Here is a 21,248-nt window from a genome sequence, read left to right as displayed (position 1 = left end):
GTCAGCATATTTGATCCAAAGACACCCCCCCCCCAGTCCTACTCCCATCTACAGGGCGTGTCCACAGCCACACTTAGCGCACAGAGTTGTATTCCCTTCCTGCTAGTCCTGACTAACACACCAAGCTGTGGCTCCAGCCTGCAGCATAGAACAGCACCGAGTAATCTTTTTCTGTAGGGTTACCTCCAGCCACAGCTCCCCATAACTAAGATACTTAGCTGTACCATTGTTAAAACTCATCTCACTCCTGTCGTTAGTTTAGATAATAGATTCATTTGTTAAGGTTTTCCCAGCTTGGGAGCTGTAACAGTTAAACTTACAAACAAAGAACAACAACAGTCTCATGCTGAGGCAGCAAGCGTCCAGAAAAAAAAGTAGGAACTGCTGCGCTACAGTCTGAGGAAGGGGGAGAGTGAGATTCTTCCATGGTGCACTCTCACAGCCTAAGCTGTGGGTCAGCATTACACTTTCTGCTGGGCATGAAGACTCCTGAAAAGCTGCTTCAGTTGTTTCTTCCTGTCATTGTAGCAGCCTGCAAAGAAAGCATTAACCAGAGAGTTATATGTGACCATACTCTTCATTCCTGTAAAGGGATAAGGTAATTGCCCGCTTTCAGGTAAAGCTGTACTCTGCTTTGGTCTTTTGGAACTACAGCCAGAGATGACTGTAGGCACACTGAGCTGAGTACTACCAAAGAAATGTATGATACATGCTTAGCCTCACTGAGGTACGATTTAAGAATCTCAGAACTACTTCACACCAGTAAAACACACAGTGTCAAAAAAGTGCCTAATAAACAGTTACCACAATGACTGTGGAGCAGTTTTTGAAGCCAAGCTGGCACGTAAAGAAGTCTGCAGTGGTTTAAAGTACAGGCCTAGAAACAAAACTGTTGCCACTTCATTTATACACGTTCCCAACAGTGCTTCTGCAATCTGATTACTTACATCCACTTTTGGAAAGCATTTGCTCCTTTTGGACTCTTCATCGTGTAAGAGCACACACACCCTGTTCTTTTGTTCTCAAGTGAGATGTGCGTGCTCTCTTCTTGTTGGCATACAGATAACCTAAGAACCTGAGTAGGGCACCCTGCCAGCTCTGGATGAGTAAGTACCTAAATGGGTATTTGCCCTGAAGCTCTCATTCAGTGGTGTATCCAGGTTTCCTTCTCTGCTGACAGGCCCATCGTTCCATATAAGGTCAAAGCCTCCAACACGCTTCTCCTTCCCTGTCAGCCTACAACATCAAATGCATGTACTGAAGTACCTGAGTAATGCCAATCATCTGTCCGCACACAGGAATAAAATTCCAGTCAATCAGAGACAAAGCTGAACAGCTGAAAGCAGTGGACATCTTTTTATATAAGCACAGTTGCAAAGTCAATCACATCATGATGCAAGGCACACTTCTTGGAACACAGAGCTTGAAGAGGAGGTAAGTGCGGGAAGCACGATAAAGAACAGACTCTGAAGGAGAGTTCTTGTGCGAGTCCCAGCTCCAACACTAACTCCATTTCCCTTACGCCCCGTGTTGCTTTGTTTTCCCACTCTGAAGTGGCAGTATGCTTGCTTACTTTGCTCGTTTTGGAAATTCATTACTTAATGGTTATAAAACTTAGGAGGATTATGATCAGTTGCACAGAAGAGACAGAACCAGACCATCCATTTCATGCATTTTAATAAAAACTGTTAGAGGATAATAAAAATCTTGCCCACCTGCCTTCCATGTCCACAATATGAAGTGTGTCTTTGAGAAGATGACACTTGAGTTCATAGTCTTCCTGGCTACTGGCAGCGAGGGAAGGTGAAGCATTTACCTCAAGAAGCCAGCTAAGGAGAAAAGATGAGCAGTGAATTATGGAGAAACGGACATTTTTGCCAACGGTTCCTCTAACAGAAAAGTCCATCTACAGAAACATCATTACATGCTAGCAGGCAGGAATAAGAGTGCGAAGCAATAGGAAATCTAACCCCAAATCTCATTCCTGTACACTGAGCCAAAGAACATTCTGCGCTTATTGCAAAGTTTCTATTCCTGTTCTCAGTGGTAATAAAGAAAAAATCCCTCTAGCATCCAGAAAGGTATACAAGTTAAAAACAAAGTCCAGATGAAACAGTAAATGCCAGGGAAAATTCACAGAATAAACATTAACCCTTTTCTGGTGGAGGAACACAGATGTATCCTGGGAACAGTTCCCTAAGACAATACAGAAAATGGTCAAATAACTCTCCTATGAGAACCCAGTAAAAGCAGCAAACTGCAATAGCAGTTTCTGAGAATTACAATGACATCAATGACTTTCATTCCAATTCACTACAGTTAGATTTGTTTCCTGAACAACTAAAGTTACTCTGCTTCTTTATGCGCTGACTGTCTAAGCAGTAATTTGGTTTGAGGCTATGAACAGACTAGATTGTATGAATTAAGGCCATCCAAGACCACAGCTGAGCTGCGTTTATTTGCTCACTTGAAATAAAGCTGTCCCCAGGGGCACTGCATGAAATACTGGACTGATGCTGACTGGACCCAAGGCTTTAACAGGTATACCAGCTACTCTGTCTTCTTAGAGGGAAGAAGAGTAAACAAATGAGAGAAGACACTTCATAAGAGAACACTGTCAACATAAGGAAGTTTCCTTAAGATTTGTTTTACCTACAGTACTAATAGCACTTTACATGATTAAGGCTGAAAGAATAACAGTCTTATTTGCTTGTCAGTTCTGAAGTACTATTTGCCGTTTCTATTTTTGTCAACTTGGATAACGACAAGTCAGTTGCACTGTCAGATTCCTGCTGTTGCAATACTTGGGTTGCAAATGTAGCGGATGAAAATGAGACTTTCGGCTGAACTTTAATCGATATATATTTCTCATTTAGCCAGTGAGAAAAGCTGTGTTTAAAAAAAAATAAATAAATAGAGTCAAATTAAGAGGTTTTTTGTTTGTTTTAATCCTCAAATCCTGTGGAGCTCTTTTTCTCTCCACTAATAACAGAAGGACATTGTTCAGTTTTGGTCTGCCTTTTGGCCAGCATACCACAGATAAAGGAGTCATGTTCTAGTGCTAGCAGCCTAATAGCAGTGGCAGGACATTTATCAATGCCCATGGGATACTGCTGTAATATATTGTGTCTAGAATCATAAACAGCAGAAGAGACCATGATAACCCTTCCATTTCTGGTAATTGCTGTTCTACTTGTGATATGTTGATACTGGAGGAAAAATATTGCCCAAAATAGCACTGTGTTGTGTAAACCTGCTAAAAGTACAGACAAATTTACATGTTGCAGCACCCAGCTAATAAGCCCTGATACTCTGAGCAAAACCAGCTGTACTGCTTCCAGATTTCAGCTTCCTTCATATAAAGCAGTTCAAATATCTTTAAATTTCACTTAGTTCCTGGACTGGCTGCCTCTAAGCCAGCTTGCAAGCACCTATCCACGAGATATAGAAGCATCCCAAAGCATTCCTATCTCCCAGGGAAAGCAGCCAGCCTGATACCGTAGCCCCTTGTATGTTTATTAACACCCTTACGGTTTCAGATTCTGATCGATCAAGATGTCATATCCATAGAGCTCAAAGCAGTGTTTGTCACTGATAATCACTTTCTGAACACTCTGAAGGCTCTTGATGAAAATGTTGTCCATATCCGCAAAGAGAACTTCCACCAATTCTGCTCCGTGCTTGGCAGTCAGGTACTGTCTGAGCTGCTGAATCATCCACTTGCAGCCCTGAGACATCCAAACACAATTACACTAAACTGTTTCCAACAGATGACAATGCATTCAATCTGCTAAAAATCATCGCTCTGCAGTCTCTACAGCCAACCAAGAATTCTCAGTAAAAAGCCAGACATCGAAAGGTAGGGGCCACTAATTCCACAGTGCAGTTAAGCTCTTCGAGCTTGATTACTGTGTGGCGTTAGAAAAAATTATTAAGGTTCCCATTAGAAGTTCCCTATCAGCAATCATCTCATCTACTATCAGCGCATTGCAACGACGCTCCTTTCCATACATACGAGAGAAATTTATAGAAGGGAGCAGCCTATAAAATGGGAAGTTCACCACAGTCCTTTATTACTATCAAAAGTTGACTTTTGTCTCAGATTCGCTAAGAATATCACATCTAAGATTTTCCTCTCTCTTTCAACTGCTGCCTCTTGAGACAGGAAGCTTAACAGTGACAGTTGCGCGGTGGAATTGTTAAGCTTGTCGTACCACTGTGGTCTTAGAAGTGCAGGGCTAAGCAATAAGATATCTACATCTCAGAGAAGCACTAACCAGAAAGTTATTATGTTTGAAGTCGAAAAGATCAGCCTTATAGATGAGCTAACAGCTGTAAAGCAATAGTTAAAGCAGAACACTTGCCCTCTCTCTCCTAAAGCTTCTATCAATGAAGTCACATTTATGGGTATCTGGAGACAAGATAGCACATTTAAGTGGCTGCAGCACACGTCCACAGCATGGCAGCTGGCATGATGAGGTCAGCTTGCTTGCATCTGCCAGAAGAGTCCAAATGGCAGGCATCAGGGGAATAGTCTACAGGCAGTGCATATTCACTCACCTTCTCTGGATCATAATCAGGTGCAGTCTTTTGCACTGCAACGTTTGTGAGATGAACATCTGGCAGGAAGCGGAGATAAGGATCAAAGACAGACAGTGAACAAGTAAATATTGAATTCTTACTCTAAACCATCCTTTTCTGCCCCAATGCCACCTCCCTGTCTGTAACCACAGGCTTCAGCCACCCGATCTTATATTCAACACCACATGATAGTATCTTACTAAAAAATACAGGAAAAAGAACAAAAGTCAGAAGTAATGACAAGCAAGTATCTAGAAAAAAGAATACATGACTGCCCTGAGCTAACACTGTCCCTCATGACTGACATGAAGCCCTTCACAAAAGTATGCCTCCAACCCTCAGCACGCCTATATCCAAGAGCGTTTGCTGTACCACTCTGGAACGGCCCTTGATCATTCAGAGCGAGTATGAACTCTGCTGAACTATCACTGAGGAAAGTGATGGGGTTTTTCTGTCTCTTAAGCTGCCAAATTAAGGTGGGATACCTTTTAGGAGGATGTGTTTATCAAATAAAATCTATCAAACTCAATACAGTAGCAAGTGTGACACACAGGAAATCAAACAGTTCTACCCAATGAATCATTTTGTTCTTAATTTCTATGAAGCTAAGGAAGAAGAAAAGCTGCAAAAATTCAACCACTAAGAATAAAACGAGAACTGACGTTTCACCATTGGTCCTAGCTGATTTTTCATACTGACGTTTCTAATGATCTACTGACCAGTCTTCCTGTGAAAAAAAGATAGGAGACAGACAGAATGACAGCAGCAGCAACAGGACAGGAGAATCCCATAGATGTTTAGAGGAATCAGAAGTGACAAGATGCGTCTGATATATCCGATATCAAACATTACAATGTTATATTCCTTTTCTTACCCCTTTTTATAGGGCGCACAGATGGGTAGGATACAATGATCATCTATGCTATTCAGAGTAAATCGTGTATTAGAGAAGCGAGCAAATCCATCCCTGTATAACCAGGCCTTCAGTGGGACGTACTGAGAGAACAGGAAAAGAGCAACCAAACATTAAGGCAAGAAAATCCAGTTCTGGCATAGCAATTACATCATAGTATTTTGCACTTACAGACGTCACTAGAACATAAACTCTCAAGTCAAACTTTCGACCTGTGAAACACAGAAATATACAATCCAGCGCAGCAGTTGATATTGCCAACTAATATTAAAAGTACCCGAGAAGTTTATCTATAAATAATCCATTTACTTTTGCATGTGTATAATTCACACTTTTTGCTACTTTAGCAGGATTTGTATGAATATTTATCTAATCTTAAAAGCACCAGTGGGACCATTACTTCAAACTGAGGATTATACACTTAAGTTTCTGGAAAAATAATGTAAGATTTAAGTTAGTATTCCTTTGAATTATTTTGATGAATACTTGGGCATACACACTAATGAAGTAATGATTAATCTAAGCAAAAGAGTGCGTGTGTGTGTGTGTGGGGGGGGGGGTGTTTGTTTTTTAAAATCACAGAATAGTTGAGGTTGGAAGGGAACTCTGGAGATCATCTAGTTCAACCCCCCTGCTCAAAGCAGGGTCAGCTAGAGCAGGTTGCCCAGGACCATGTCCAGTTGGGCTTTGAGCATCTCCAAGGAGGGAAACTCTTCTAGGCACCTGTTCCAGTGTTCAACCACCCTCGTGTTATGTCATAACCAATTATGTCTTAACTAGGTCTAATGATTCTTCACCAGGTCACTTCTATAGTCTTAGAAGCTTTCTCTCGGCAAACCACTAAGCTACGACACTATAGATACTGACACTGCACATTATTCTCAGCCACATTTAGGCCCAGAAACAGTTCAGAGAAAGTCAGTCACGATTCACCAAACAGATCTATGATGTCCTATTTTCAAATAGGAACATCATCTTTTAGAATATTGCTTTCCACATACCAGAAAAGCATAGACTTAGATGGGCATCTTACCTCCTATTAAATATGGATTTTCAATATATTGCTGAGCTACATAAACCTCTACTTGCGTTTCATCTTTCTGATCATCTGTGTGGACCCCATCCTGTAAAAGAAATGACATGCAACTTCCCTTTTCAAGGCTGTATATGAAAAAGAAGGTGGAAAAACACCCACAGGTTTTCCAGAAGCCCAATTTCCATATAAGAAGACAGATGGCAGAAAAAGTATCCAACTGTTTGGAAAAACCCACACTGTAAGAAACTTGGTTGCTGCCCTGGAAAACTGTGAAGAAATACTGCATGAGACAGGTACAGGTAGACAGAACAAGTCACTAGCAGAAAGAGAGGATGAAATAATAGCGGAAGAACAAGATGCCAGTTGGACATTCCTCCCAAAGAAGAGAGAGTAGTTCTCACCTTCTTCCAGTCAATGATATCCTTGAGCTTTCGGAACAGAAAAATTCCTTTACCTTGTGACCTGCCAACCTGCAGCATGGAAGAGTAAAGTTACTTGCTTTAGTGTTACGTTTTCCTGCTGTTCCCCAGAATTTCAGTATAGAAAGAAGACCTGCAAATCTGACTCATCATATACTTGCATCCAAGCTTATGTAAGGTTAAGGTGGGGAAGGGGGAATTAAGGGTCCACGAACAGCCCTCTATTGCAAACAGCTCAGATTTACAAGTGCTAGGAGCGCTCCTGAAGGAATGGGCAGAACATGCAGATAGCTTATGAGGAAGTTCCGTAGTACCTAAAAAGAAAAAAAAAAAAAAAACCCACATGCTTGCAGAAATGTAAGTAATGCAAATTATGCTGTTGGGAATTTTGAAGTTACATTTTAAGTTTGTGTATGCACAGAAGAACTTAATTAAACAGGAAAGCCATTAGAGATGCCAGAAAACAACGATAAGCAAGAGCAGAACAATCTTGAAGACAACCTAGTTTGTACTATACATTTAAAGTGGCTGAAGAGTGGCTCAGATAAACCACCAGAGAAGCAAGGCTCCACAGAGTACCTTCTAAAGAAGTCCAGCCACCTTCAGTCCCAGGACTCAGCAGCGTACCTTCCCTAGCCAGAGTATGAATAAAGGCAACCTGTTGCACGGACTGACAGAAGGAGTGACACAGAGTTTATCTTTACTGGCTTGGGAATTTTGAGGTCAGCCACAAATTATTTAAGTTGTTGGTATAATTTCAGTAATCACAGTCTTTTCATTTACTCATTTTACTGCAAGTTCTGGTTATTTTCAATGTTAATTGAGGTTGCGGGCACAAAATGAGCTTAATGTAAGGTTTTTTGTTGCCAATTAACACATTCCCATTTGTAGAGTTGGATAATCACTAGCTGCTATCCTCCTGGCTGTAATTCACGGGTTAGTCTGCCTAATTACCTCCCATTCACTTCTCACAAGCGTACCCTTACTGATAGGCCTGACTTGCAGAGTAAGGCTAATCGTCCTGTCCTAGCCTCCTTGCCAGACCTACTGCGCAAGGCAAAGCAACTGTCCTCTTGCTGGTCTTACAGATGGGTGTGTTTCTAATTATGCACTACAGCATAACATTTGTCACGTTAAACGTCCTGAATCATCTGCCAGCAGCAAGGCGTTTCTCAGCTTCATGTCGTATTTTTGTAATTTCTAAAGGAAGCACAATTTTTCCTTGATTCCCAGGATAGGGGTTGAAGTGGGATTTACTGCATTCAGCACAACTCCATTTAGTTATAGGTTTTGAGGGACAAATGAGATTTGGAACATGAGGCTACACTTCAGGTCTTTAACAGCAAAGCACAGAGAAGATAACGCCAGTCAAATCCACTCTAACTTGCACTTCAGGCTGCTCATGGAGTCCCTTGTAATCTCTTCACATTCTTGGGATGAAAGTCAGCTTAGTAGGTTGGCTGGACTTGCAAGGGCTGCCATTTAATATAGAGGGATTTCTTTAAAACCAACAGATGTTTTCATAGCTCCATCGTTAGGGGCTGCCCAAGCATGTTGCTTAATCATTAAGTCCAATTAAACATCCGTTCTGCATACACACATACCGTTTTGCACACTTGTGGCTGAACTGAAAGATTTCAGAGTGTGAACTTGGTCATAACCACACAGCAAGAATCCCTGGGAGCACAGTCTATTTCTTCACACAAAGATAGAGCGCTTTCCATCTTCACCATTGAGTTAACTTTAGCTTTAAAAATAAACTGAGCTGGTTTTCAACTGCTGGAATAAACTGTTACACAAGATGAAATGCTTTGGTAGTATAAGTTTACTAGGAAACTGGCCAGAAGCATCGCTCCTCCTAGCCACCTTGCTATGTGCAATTCTTCCTGTGGACTTCCTGAATACTTTCCTCTCCCTCCAAAGAAGATCAAAGGCATCATTCATCTCTGTCTCACTTTCCCTAGTACAGCACCATACTTACTGGTTTCATAATCCAAGTGATGCCAGGATTCTTGCGAAACTCTTCCACAAACAAGTGGTACTCTAAAGGCATTTCGAAGGTCTTTGGAAAAAAGTCACATTTTCTTGCCTCAAGCTTTCCTGCTTCTCTTTCCAACTGCTTCCGAAACCTCTTCAGATTCTTCACTAGATAGTTCTTCCGAGTCAGCTGAGTAGAAAGAAGTGTAAGATTAGGCTCAGCAGATGCTCACATCTTCTGAAGCACCACCCTCTTCTCACTTTAAAGGCCCTTGAGATGCTTCTGGTGACATCTGGGAATCAACTGCACATACTCATCAGAGAAAAAAAAAACACATATATATGGACACCATTGAGAATTGCTTTTTCCTTTGTGGAGGAGAATGCTTCATTTCTTTTTTCTTTTTCATCTCAGCACAAACACGGGGAAGCTAGAACAGAGCAGGTCTTATAACCCATGTTTTACCATTTTTATGTGACTTTTCAGTTCAGTTGGCATATTAATTTCCAGGACAGACAGCAAGTGTTAGGACCAGTCTAATCTGAGTTTGCAGGCAGACCTCTCCTGAAAGTTGTTACCCCCACGGCTGAGCGGGACGCGTATGAGCTCCTGAACCACTACAGGTTACAGACTGGTATTATAAACCATCGCGAGTCTTGGTTTCTGCCAACACTGCTAAGCGTGAAGGCTCAGGAACAGATATACATCCTGCTCAGCTGCCTCGCTACAGGGGAAGCAACATCCAAGAAAGGTACAGGGCAGACCTCTGAAATAGTAAGTTTTAGCTGTTCCAACTACATCTGCCCACAAACACGAGTCAGGCTCCCCAAAAGGCAGCCATGTTGGAGGACCTGTTGCAATTCAACCACCCTCAGGTGTATTTAAAGTACAGGTTCTCTTCTCTGGGGCAGATGAGGTATTACGAGTGCCTCGACCCTGAGGCACTGGGTTTGTAGGAGATCCTGTTTGGGCTACGCTGGCAAACTCGCCTTTACCTGTAAAAGGGAGCACGTGTGTGTGTTTTAACTAGATCCCCTCATGCAACTGCATTTCAAATTTGCAGGGGTTGCAAATTTGCAACCTGCAAGGGGCTCACGGGGGTGAGCTAAACCTGGAATAGAGCGAAGTGCAAAGTCACGTTCCCGAGCAAATTCCCTGCCAGTTGGCAGGTCCCGAGCAGGGCTCAGCAGAGCTGCCGGGAGGCAGCGGGAAACCTGACGAGCCGTTTCCATCCCTAGCCGCTTCCCATGGAAATTTACCTCCCGGCCCCGGCCCCGGCCCCGGCCGAGCCCCCTCCCCACCTCGTAGTGGTTGTGGAAGTGGCAGACGCGGACGTGCTCGCCCAGGAAGGCGCGGTCGGAGCGCTCCCGCAGCCAGCCGGCGTCGCACCAGGAGAAATCCCACCGCTCCTCGCTGCGGGCAGAGGGCAGCGCGCCGGGGAAGAGCCGCCGGCCCTGGAGGGCGCCCCCGCTTCCTCCCCCTCCTCCTCCGGGCGGAGCTTACCCCTGCGCCGGCCGCCAGCCGGGCCGGCCGCTCAGCACGGCGCGGACGGCGCCGCCCAGGCCGCACTTGAAGCGGACGCAGCCGCGGGGAGGAGGAGGAGGAGGAGGCGGCGGAGGGGCAGGCCCGGCCGCGCCGCGCTGCCCCCCCGCCGCCGCCGCTCGCCGCTCCGTGGGCCGCGGGGCTCGGGGGCCGGCGCTCTGCGGGGAGAGGAGCGGCAGGCGGGCGGTGAGGGCGGCGGGAGCCGGGCCGGGCCGGGCCGGTGGGACCGGGCCCCTCTCACCTGCCGCCCCGCCATGGCGCTGCCGGGCGGGCCAGGCCGCGCCGTCCCTATAGCAACCGGGGTGCGGGTGGGGGGCGCCGTCCCCTATGGCAACCCGGGGGTGAGGCACGCCGTCCCCATGGCAACCCGGGGGTGAGGCACGCCGTCCCCCATGGCAACCGGGGGGCGCCGTCCCTCATGGCAACCGCGGGGTGAGGCACGCCGTCCCCCATGGCAACCGGGGGGCGCCGTCCCCATGGCAACCCGGGGGGTGAGGCACGCCGTCCCCCGTGGCAACCGGGGGGCGCCATCTCCCATGACAACGGGGGAGGGGCACCGTCCACACGGCAATGGGGGGGGTGAGGGCGCACCATCTCCCATGGCAACCGGGGGGGCGCCGTCCCCATGGCAACCGGGGGGGGGGCCACTGCCACAGGCAGGGGCCGCCACCCACCGTGGGCCTGGTGGCTCCGGTGACACCCGCGGTGACACCCCCGTCCCCGCCGCAGACAGGGCGGCCGGCCAGCGACGAGGGCTAACGGGAGCCGCTGCGCTCAGGGACCGATATTTCCGTGTGTGCCCAGCCGGCCGGACCGGGGGACCCCGCCGCCACCGCTGCCACCACCACCACCCACAGGTGGGTACCGGGGGCCGGAGCGGCCGCCATCGCCCCGTGCGGCGGAGCCCGGCCCCCGCGGCCCGGCGAGCAGCCCTGCCTCGACGGAGCAGGACAAAGGGGCTTGTTCCTCACACTGCGGCTTTGTTCGGCCGGGCGGCCGGCCCCCGCCTCGCCGGCGGCCGGAGCGCCTGCTGCCGCGCCACCGCCGCCGTCACCCTGCCGGAGCGGCCTGCCCGCCGCGCCTCGGCCCTGCCCCGGGAGGTCGGCCATAGCCCCCTCGGAAGGAGGCCGCCGCCGAGGATCCCGCAGGAGGAAACCTCTACATGACGGCGACCCCGCGGGCGAGCGCCCAGCGTCCAGCCGCCCCGGCCCGCCATGGGAAACGGCATGAGCAAGGTAAAGAGAGGCGCTCCGGCCGCCGTCGCCCTGGGACCGGGGCTTCGGCTCCGAAGCGCCCCGCGGCTTTTCGCCTCCCGGGCGGCCCTCCCGGCCTGCGGCGAGGCCCGCAGGGGGCTTTTCTGCGGGAGAAGTGGGTCCACCCGCCGCCCAGGGAGGGGGGAACCGGAGGAGAAGCAGGCAGGGACGCCGCGCCGGGCTCTCGGCCCGGCGCCTCCAGCCCCCCCCCTCGCGGCACGCGGGGTCCGGGACGCGCGCCGGGTGGGAGGCCGAGGGCTCGCCACGAGGCTCTCCGATTCGGGACGCTTTCCCACCGCCTCTAAAGGAGCAAGGTGCTGAGCAGCCACGAGGAGACCGGTCAGAGCCCGGGGCTGCGCAGCGCCCAGGGCGCGGGGGGGACACGGCTTTGCAGTCGCTTGAGGTTCTCCCGGGTCACAGGCCAGCGGAGACATCTTTCTGCACAAATCTCCCGCTCCTCATCTCTAAATATCCCCCCCAACCGTAGCCGCTCCTTGCACGGTGAAGAGTTTTCTAATGTTTTAGATGGAGCTGTAATATCCCGTTTTTTTTCAGCGAGGAGGAGACCCGAACGTTACGGGTGGTGGGACCGCGCCGTTGCCCGCGGCTCTCACCCTCCTGCCCCCGGCAGCGGGCCTTGCTGACGGCGCCTCTCACAGCGTCTCGTTTTAGGGCAGCCGCTGAAAGTTGCTCCGTTCAGGCACCTTGTCGATACAGAATTGATCTAAAATTTTAGAAGTCGTAAAAAAAAAAAGCTCTTAAAACTGTTAGAGCAGTAGAAATATTTCCAAGTGTGGGCAGCAAGATAAGTGGAAGAACAACAGCTTTTGTAGAAATAATGCCTTCTTGTACAATTCCCTGCCAAACACTAAAGCTGGGAGAAGCCGATAGTGAAACTGAGCCTAAACAAGTGCGAAGCACACCCATTTTCCATCATCCAAGATGGGAGAAAGGGAAAATAGTTAGGGGTAAAAAAAACCATGGATGCGAGGTGTCTTGCTTCTGTCATCGACAGTACTATTAACAGAGGCTGAACTTTGTAAAGCGGTCAGTTTTCCTCCCGAGAAGCAGATTTTCAAGAGGGACGTAAAGCTAAAATGCAGGGTACGAGACGGCCCTTCCCAGGCCGCGCAGAAAGGGGCTCTGCGAGGAGGGGACGGCTCCGTTGCCTCCTGCGTGGCCAGCACCGACTGAGGTTGTCCCCGGTCAAGTCCTTTAACCCCTCTCTCCCCGTTGTTTCCCTGACCATAAAACAGCAGTACTACCATGGGGCACGGGTACAGCCCAAGGCTGTATTGAAGCCTGAAGGTCTCACGCAGGCCAGGCTGCACCGGCGGCCAGGAAAGGAAAAGCGAGCGGCAAGCCCCAGTGGTTTCTTTTGTAGGTTTAATTCTGGTGGCTGCAGAGCTCTGCCCTGTGCCCGAGCGCTGGCAGCCCGCTGCTTCCGGGGAGGGGGACGGACGCGCTGGGCGCGAGTACGCAGAGCGGCTGCTCACAAACTGAAACTCCTCTTTGTGTCCTGCAGATCCTCCCTGGTCTTTACCTTGGAAACTTCATTGGTAAGCAGAGCCACGCGCCTGGACAGCCGTCCTTGAGCCGGAGAGCTAAGTTTGCCCCCGGCGCGCTGTTCCCTGCTGCGAGGGAGCTCCCCCCCACCCCCCCGCGCTCTCCCTGCCTGTGCTTCCAGGTGGGCTGCCGCAGGGACCAGCCGCAGGCGCTCTGCTTCTGCAGGGCTCGTCCCAGCCCCAGGGGCTCTTCTGGGGGCACGTGGAAGCAATTCTGCTGCTGCTAGTTCACAGATTAAAAAGCGCTCTCCATCCCGACGTCGCAGTTCACTCGAGCAGTGCTCAGGGTGTCCCTTTGGCTGGCAGGGAGGGATCAGCTCCTCCCGCGGGAGAGCCATCCTCTGCCTCCCCAAGCCCCATCCCAGCTGGGCTATCCTTCCTCCCCCTCCTCCTGCCCTGGCTGCACTGAAAGGACCCAGGGAGGGTGGGAGCCAGCAGAAGAGGAAGTAGCAGCAGGCCAGGTCTAAATAGATGCAGGTGCTGAGCCTTTAGGCTAAATAGCACAGAGGGAAACACCAACAACACGGTGCTAATTCAGGGTGTGATGAGGCCACATCATCCTGTAATGAGGTTTCCTAATTGCACGCAATGCAAGGACTGATTTTTCCTGGCTGAATCTCTCAGTACTGCAGAACGACCCATGCAGCATGCTGTCGAGGCATCGCAGTGTCCCTGCCTGTCACCCCAGTCGTGGGTGAGGGTGGTTTGGTTACCCCGCGTGCTGGCAGCTCCCTGCCTGCAGCAGGCAAATGGTGCCAAGCGTCCCGCCAGCTCCCACAAAACGCTTCCTCTGTGCTGGCCAAGCGGGGTTTGTGTCGCAACAGCGGCGGAGCGGCTGAGCGACTGCAAGCAGAGGCGCTGGGAGGGAAATGCAAGGCAGCAGTTCTCTGCCTTCCCTTTGATTTGCTTGTTTCTCTTTAATGGCTTCCCTAATTCCTGAGATCTCCAGAAATGCAGATGGTCGAGGCTGAGCAAGGCCATGACCTTGCCAGGAAGGGGTTCAGCAGCACCCGATGGGACATGTATCGGATGTGACAAGTGACCGAAGCAGGGGAGCCGCTGGCTGGGCTGGGGAAGCCCTGGCCGCAGCCGTGCCGGCTGCCGCTGAGCCAGGCAGCCAGGGCGGGCCGGGCTGCGAGGAGAGGGGCTGCCGCCTGGGCATGCGGCATGGACCCTGCACACACCTTCTGTTCTAGGAGAGAGCTTCTGAGTCACTCCTTCTTACGCCAATTCACTATTTTAATGGGTTTTCATTGTCAGGGACAATTCGTGACTAAGTACTAGCATCTGCCATGAAAAAACAGCATGTACCAGAGTTCCTGCCTCCCAAAACAGTTCTTTGACAGTTTGATTCCTGCTATAAGTGCTGAGAACTTTAAAAAGAAAACACTGACATGAATTGCTAAAAAGATGTCATTGAAAATAGTGTCTGTAGCCCTGGCTGGTGAGAGCCCTGGCCAGAACACCCTCCTTGCTCCTTAGCTCCCAAAGGGATGTTTTCCTGAGTTCGGGCAGGGGGGCTGCTTCTGGCTTCACACTCTTGGGAAGCTCTTAGCACGAGGGCAGCCAGGACACCCGGACCCCAGGTTGGTCACGAAGGTTATTGCAAGTGACCGACTGCGTCTGGTCTTGGACTGATGCCACGGAAGCGTTGCTCTACCAAGAAACGCAGGGTGCTGACAGAGATTTAAGGCCTGCTAAATTAAGCTCTGACAGCTCACAGAGACATTTGCTTCGGCTGAAAGCACTTCCCAGCCGTAGTAAGCCTTTACAACCATGTCACTCTAATTTCTGTCATTCTGCCTGTCAGACACAGGCGGAAAGGTGCTGGGAGATGTACCAATCCATGGACGGAGGGGTCCTTGCCACCTCCCTCTCTCCTCCATACGGACACGCACGACACATGAACTCTAATGTGAAACGTGGCTCTTGAGACTCACTTCCATTAAATATTCATATCGTGCCATTAGCACATCGTGGTTTAGATTCACAAGCCAAGGTTTTATACCACGTGGAAGTTTAGAGACCCAAAGCTATATGAGAGGAGAAAACATTAGTGCTCATCTCTAGCAGCTTGTGCAATATCAGCTGGTAATGTGATAAAAGGAACACTGCTACAAAGCTGCTTAGCCAGCAAAATGAACACGCTCCCCTCCCAGCGTAACAGCCAGTGACCAGAATCACAACCAGAGGATGCTGAAGCATTAGTGAAAAGTAGGTTGTTTCTTCAGAAAGTTGAGGATATCTGATTTCCATACCTGCAATTTCAGAGAGGATAATGCAAAGAAGTGTGGCAAATTGCAGTGCAGCTGTTTTCTGCAGGCACTCCAGATATTAACAAGGAAATCAGGCAAGTTAAACCAAATTCAGAGCGGACATGGAAGGCTGCAGCTGCACTTCTGTAGTTTATAAGATAAAGCAAATCATTTAGGCTGCAATAATTCACATTACTATTTATTACTCTTGCATGGGAGAGGTGCAGGCGGAGAGCATATTCTTTCCTTTGTAAGCTGGGAAACAAGTAGAGGCAAGTGCAAACATGCCTGCTTGCAAATGAGTATGTTTTTCTATGCAGATGTGACTTTTCATCTTGCACGCAAGCAGCAAGGTCAAGTGCCTTTGGAGGGAATAGGTCTCTGTTTTGGTATCATGTGGGTTTGTGTTCCCAGATTTCCAGGATGCATTTGCGTATTTGCCTGTGTCTGCTCCACTACCAAGTGCGTAGATGCACCCGGGGTGGTGCAGAATGCAGCTGTTTCTCTGGAGCAAAGCTCTGCATGCTTGTTTGTCTGCAGGAGAGCAGCAGATGTACCGGTGGGAAGAGAAGGGTAAGAAATAAGTATGTACTAAAATCTAGTTGTGTCCTTCTTTAGATGCCAAAGACCTGGAGCAGCTCAGCCGGAACAAGATCACCCACATTGTTTCAATCCATGAATCTCCACAGCCTTTGCTGCAGGTAGGGTCCCCTGACCCTGACATCACCGTGCAGATTTCGGCAACTCCTTCCACTCTGCAACATCTTCTCCCCTTCCCGAGCATCCCCACAGCGGGCACACCTCTCCCCACTCCCCCGTCGGCAGTCCGGAGGAGCTAGGCAGCCCCTCTGCCCTGGATACTGGCCTTCTTGTAAATGTAACCTGGCCTTGAATCTGGCTAGAAACAATTTCCAGATCCCCAGCTTCGTCTTGTTTTTCCACCCCCTCACACGAGCTATCTGTTCACCTATTGCCCTCCTTGATGTGTGTGCCAAGGCGGACAGCAGACACGTCTCCTTGGCCTCCGCCAGCCTTCTCAGTGCAGAGCGCGGTTGTACTTGTGAGAACGAAGCCCCGGAGGGAGCGCCGGGGGCCAGCAGGGAGCCAAGACGAGAGCGCTGCCAGGCCAGCTGTGCACAGCCCATGAGACGGCCGGACCGCGGCTCCCAAGCCCTGAGCTTGTGTTCCTTTTGTGCCTTTCAGGAAATCACCTACCTCCGTATCCCTCTGGCAGACACACCTGAGGCCAACATGTGAGTACCCCGCCGCGGCCGGTGTGCTCCTGCACGGCTTTGGGGCACAGGGCAGGGCACATCTTTGCAGGGTGATGAGCAGGAAGGACTCGCAGTACTCCCGAGACCTTGACACTGTGTCCAGCTCCTGAGTAGCCCGCAGGCAGCCCCTCCGCAGCACAGCGTTGGCTCGAACCAGGAGGGAGCATCCCACCCCGAGAGCCCGTGGAGGCTGCCCTGAGGGCAAGGAGCAGAGCAGGCAGAAAACACGGAGCCGGCCAAGAGCGCTGGTGCAGGCGGCCGTGGGGATGGCCACCCCCCCGCCATACACCCCGGTCACCGCTGGGCCCTGCGAAGGACTCACCCAGCACGGCGCACAGGCCAGCTCGGGACCGCTGTCTGCGCAGCTCTGGGCTGCTCTGCCCTGGCAGGGTGGGCAGCAGAGCCCTCGCGAGGCCATACGGCTCCCTCTGCCCCAGCGCGCGTCAAGGGAGATTTACAGGGCAGCCGTGCAGCCCCCACCCCGTGCAGCCCTTGCCACCCTCGCCACAGCTGCGTGGCTTCGCCCCCTCCAGTCCTCAGCAGAGCACGCTGCCCCCTTGGCAAGCCAGAGCACTGAGCTGCTCAGGTCTCCGCAGCTGCTCCTGGCAGCTGTAGCACAGCAGTTTATTTTAGTGCTTTGTCCTCAGGGCTGTACCAACCACTGGCCCGTTGTAAAAGCCCTGTTCCTCAACCTGCAGACCTTACTCTGTTTTATTTTTCCTGATAGCAAGAAGCACTTCAAAGAATGCATCAGTTTTATCCACCAGTGTCGCCTGCATGGAGGGAACTGCCTTGTCCACTGGTAAAACGCCTTTCCCCGTGCCCGGTGCCGCATATTCCCTAGGGCAGCACAACAGGGTCCAAAGAAAAGGTGTAGCCTCCAGAAACCCCCGGCTTCAGCTACAGGTCCCCAGTCAAAGCGGGTGTGCTCCAGAGGGACCCCTCATCGATGACTCTGCTCAGGACCCACAGTGGGGATCGACTGTGGCTCGTGCCTCAAACTGATCAGGATTTAAGGATTCCTTTTTGGGCCAGAGAACCGTTTGCCCTGGAGACAGGGCAGCTTTTTGCTTCAGCCCGGCAAGTGGGAAGAGAACAGTTTAGGGGCAGGGATCCAGCCAGTGGCTGGCTGATGCTTTCACTTCCCCTGGGGAGAAGGGTGTATTTATAGGCACCAATTGAGAGGACCTTGGAAGGGCTTCGGCTTCCCAGAGAGCAAGTTCCCTGAGAAGAGGAACTGAAATAGCTGGAGCAGAAGGGGCGGAGGAAGGGGTCAGGGCAGCAGCATAGGGGGTGCACCGCAGGCAACGCCTTTGCTCTCTTCCCCTTGCCAGTCTCGCAGGGATCTCCCGGAGCACTACTATCGTGGCTGCCTACGTTATGGCCGTGACAGAGCTGAGCTGCCAGGAGGTGCTCGAGGCCATCAAAACGGTTCGACCCATTGCCAACCCCAACCCTGGCTTCAGACAGCAGCTGGATGAGTTTGGCCACGGTGCAGCCCGGAAGGTGGGCGCGTGAGGGGGACCCTGCCTCTGCCACCCCTGCAGCCCTGCTGGCCTATTACGCTTCCTCGGTGGCTGGTGGCTGCTCACAGGCCTCTTGGAGCAAGGGCAAAGCCCAAGGAGGACCAGGTTGCTCCCAGCTCCCCTTGCTTGTGCTGCTGTCCACTGCAGGAGTGGAGTCTTGCCTAGACCCCCAGCACCAGCTCTCCTGGGTGTTGCCAGCTGAGCACGAGGCGGCTCCTTGTGTTTGCTGAGTCAGGCTTCCTCGGCTTGTGTAAGTTGGGGTCCAGCACTGACTGAGCGGAGTTACAGGCTCGCACCATCTGGAGATGTGGTTCATCACTGCTGCAGTCGGGGGGAGGTTAGGAGGCCCCACCTAGGGAGGCAAATAAGTGCTTGTGCATCCCAGGCTCAGGTTTGGACTTGCACTGTGACGAGCACATCAGTTTGCTCCTCCCTTCTTTCCCAGGTCCGTAGGCAGCTGAAGCAGAGGTATGGGGCAATCCCTTTCAACGATGAGGAAGAAATAAAGGCCCTGCTGCCTGCAGAGAGAGGAGGACCGTCCAGAACCGAGGGAGCTCTGCAGGGATTGATGCCAAGAGCCAGAGACATCAAGAGCACAGTTCCCTTTCTGCTGCGGGTGAAGAGGACATTCTCCTGCATCCCTGCTTGTCTGAAGTGATCCCAGCTGAGGGCAGAAGGGAGTAGCAAGAATCGCCTAACAGCCTGGTAAAGACTAAGGAGCAGCAACACTACTGGTCAGGAGGGGACGTGCCATCCAGGAGAGCCACAGCAAGCCCACAAGCCGGGAACTCAAGTCTTCAGCCCACTTCTTCTTTCTTTGTGGGTTCGATCATGTCATCTTCTGCCCTGGCTTTCATCCCTCACAGGAGGGATTCATTTATGCTGCTGTGCTCTGCAGACCACTATAGGATTAATCAGCTGGTGGTGTCATATTTAGGGGACTGGCAAAAGGGCAGAGGGCGGTGTGCTGGGTTACTGCGGGCTCTCGCTCTGGGCAGTGCAACAGATGGGGCTTTTCCTGCCATGGTATCGGCACCCAGATTGCTGCTGAAGCGGCTGGTAGCAGTTCAGTACCTGCTGCACAGGCTGCAGGAGGTACACGCCATGGTACAGCTCGCTCTCGCCTTAGACGGTACAATTTTTCCAGTGGCAGCAGGTTTCCAGAGCTGAGGTGAGCGGGGACACACAGGTGCATTACCCATTAACTCTGCTGTGCTGGCTCCCACCACGCACAGGTCCAGCCCAGGCCAACCAAGCGCAAGCCCCGAGCAAGCTCAGTAGCTTTAGGAGTTGGTTGCATCCCATTCCCCCTGACCCCAGGGCAGAATCTTTAAAAGGCAGGAAATAAATGTTTAACCTGGCCAGACCCCACTAAAGCAGAGCCTTAAACCATTTTGCTTGAAGACTTTCTAGGTCCCCCTTTGTTAATAAACATCTCTCTGCAGCGTGAGGTGCCGTCTCACTTGCCTGCGCCAGCCGGGTCGCCAAGGGGGACGCGGCGGCAGGGAGGGTCCTGGTGCGGGGCCAGCCCGGAGGCTGCAGTGAGCTGCCACCGCCCCAGCGCCCAGTGGGGATGGTGCAGAGCAGCCTGGTGACGCTGGCGTGCCCAGGCTGGGGGCAGCCTGCCGTCTCACGGGAGGGGTACGGGGAGGCGGGGGGGGGACGCCCTTCCCTCCTCCCCCAGCTGGCACCCGAACAGCCCCGCTGCGCCTCACGCGCCGCACGTCCGCGGTGGGGATTCCCAGGGCAGAGTCCCACGAGCAGCCGGCCCGGCCAGGACCGGTGGACCGGATGAAATCCCCGGCTGATAAGGGCTTGTACAGCCGGGCCGGGACCGGCGGACAAGCTAATGGGGCTGAGATTTTTCTCCCGGACTGGGATGTGCTCGGTGCAAGCCGCGGAGAGGGGCTGTGCAAAACCTGCCGGGCATCTTGGCCTTTCAGCCGACACAAGGGGGAGATAGGAGCCCTCCCGCAGCCAGGCCCGGTCCTTCCCTGGCAGGCGGCGGCCGCGCCACCCTAACGAAGGGGGCAAGGAGGGCGCCGGGGCCGGCGCTGGGTCTCAGCCGCTGCGTCAGCGCCCGGCCGGGTGGAAATCCCCTCCTCAGCCCGGGCCGCTTCCTGCGCCGCCGAGTTGCCCGGCGGGGCGGGGGTGCTGCCGGAGCGGGGCGCCCGCGGCAGCCGGGGGGGTTCCCTGCTGCCCCCCGCCGCGACGTGACCCCGCAGCCCCCGGGGCGATGCCACCGCCGCCGCCGCCACGGGGGGGTTCGCCCCGTCCTCCCCGCCGCGCGCGAGCCCCGCAGGGAGGGCAGCGCCTGGCACGACGTCGCTGCTTATTCATTTCGAGGGTTTCCATCTCAGAGCAGCAGCCCGCTGGGGTGCGGGAGCCTCGTCTCCCTCCCCGGGAGGCGAGAGGCACCTCTCTCTTAGTCAGAACCGAAAAGGAAAGCGGGTGGGCGGAGGGCAGGGGAGAGGAGCCGGTTTCGCCCGCGGCGGCGGCAGCCACGCAGCCCCCGTGCTCTGTCGGCACCCGGCTCCAGCCCCTCCGGCCACCCGAGCCGGCCCGCTGCTGCCGCCTCTCCGGCTGCCGGGCCGGGGCCCCGCTGCGGGACGCGGCACGCGCAGCCCTTGCCTGCGAAGGCTCCTCAGCAAGGGGCGACCGGGCCGTGTTTGAGCCCCGCCGGCAGCACCCACGGGGCCCCTCGCCTCGGGGTGAAAACCCTCTTCCCGCTCCCGAAAGGCCGGGGGAGGCTGGATGCTGCTGGGAAGCAGGCGGCGCCGGCGCGGGACGAGCCCTCCGGGTGGCCGAGGCGGCGCGGGAGGATGCTCAGGAGCAAACGGGCGGCTTGGGCGCAGGGGCCGGCGCGCGGGAGCGTCGCCCGCCAGCGGGCACCCCGGGCGCCCCGA

General features: G+C 52.5%; 2 protein-coding genes across 2 annotated transcripts; one reads left to right on the top strand and one right to left on the bottom strand.

Moving 5' to 3' along the window:
- Positions 1-329: 329 nt before the first annotated feature.
- TTLL9 (tubulin tyrosine ligase like 9) lies at positions 330-10,413 on the bottom strand. Its single transcript, XM_068912061.1, has 11 exons — positions 10,229-10,413; positions 8,931-9,116; positions 6,932-7,000; positions 6,528-6,618; positions 5,666-5,706; positions 5,490-5,577; positions 4,561-4,619; positions 3,532-3,728; positions 1,716-1,829; positions 1,115-1,236; positions 330-532 (listed from the first exon to the last, which is right to left on the bottom strand). Exons 2-11 carry the CDS (start codon positions 9,000-9,002, stop codon positions 462-464), a joined length of 924 nt encoding a protein of 307 aa, XP_068768162.1. The 5' UTR covers positions 9,003-9,116; positions 10,229-10,413; the 3' UTR covers positions 330-461.
- A 1,003-nt stretch (positions 10,414-11,416) lies between these two features.
- Positions 11,417-19,792, top strand: DUSP15 (dual specificity phosphatase 15). The gene is made up of 7 exons (XM_068912570.1): positions 11,417-11,704; positions 13,248-13,281; positions 16,161-16,243; positions 16,746-16,795; positions 17,544-17,618; positions 18,151-18,322; positions 18,788-19,792. The coding sequence occupies exons 1-7, from the start codon at positions 11,684-11,686 to the stop codon at positions 18,998-19,000; spliced, it is 648 nt and encodes a 215-aa protein (XP_068768671.1). The 5' UTR covers positions 11,417-11,683; the 3' UTR covers positions 19,001-19,792.
- Positions 19,793-21,248: the final 1,456 nt, after the last annotated feature.

The sequence above is a fragment of the Struthio camelus genome, chromosome 18 (genome assembly GCF_040807025.1).
Source record: "Struthio camelus isolate bStrCam1 chromosome 18, bStrCam1.hap1, whole genome shotgun sequence".
NCBI classification, from domain to species: Eukaryota; Metazoa; Chordata; class Aves; order Struthioniformes; family Struthionidae; genus Struthio; species Struthio camelus.
The sequence above is the reverse complement of the archived record's forward strand: the minus strand, read 5'-3'. Positions and strand labels throughout refer to the sequence as shown.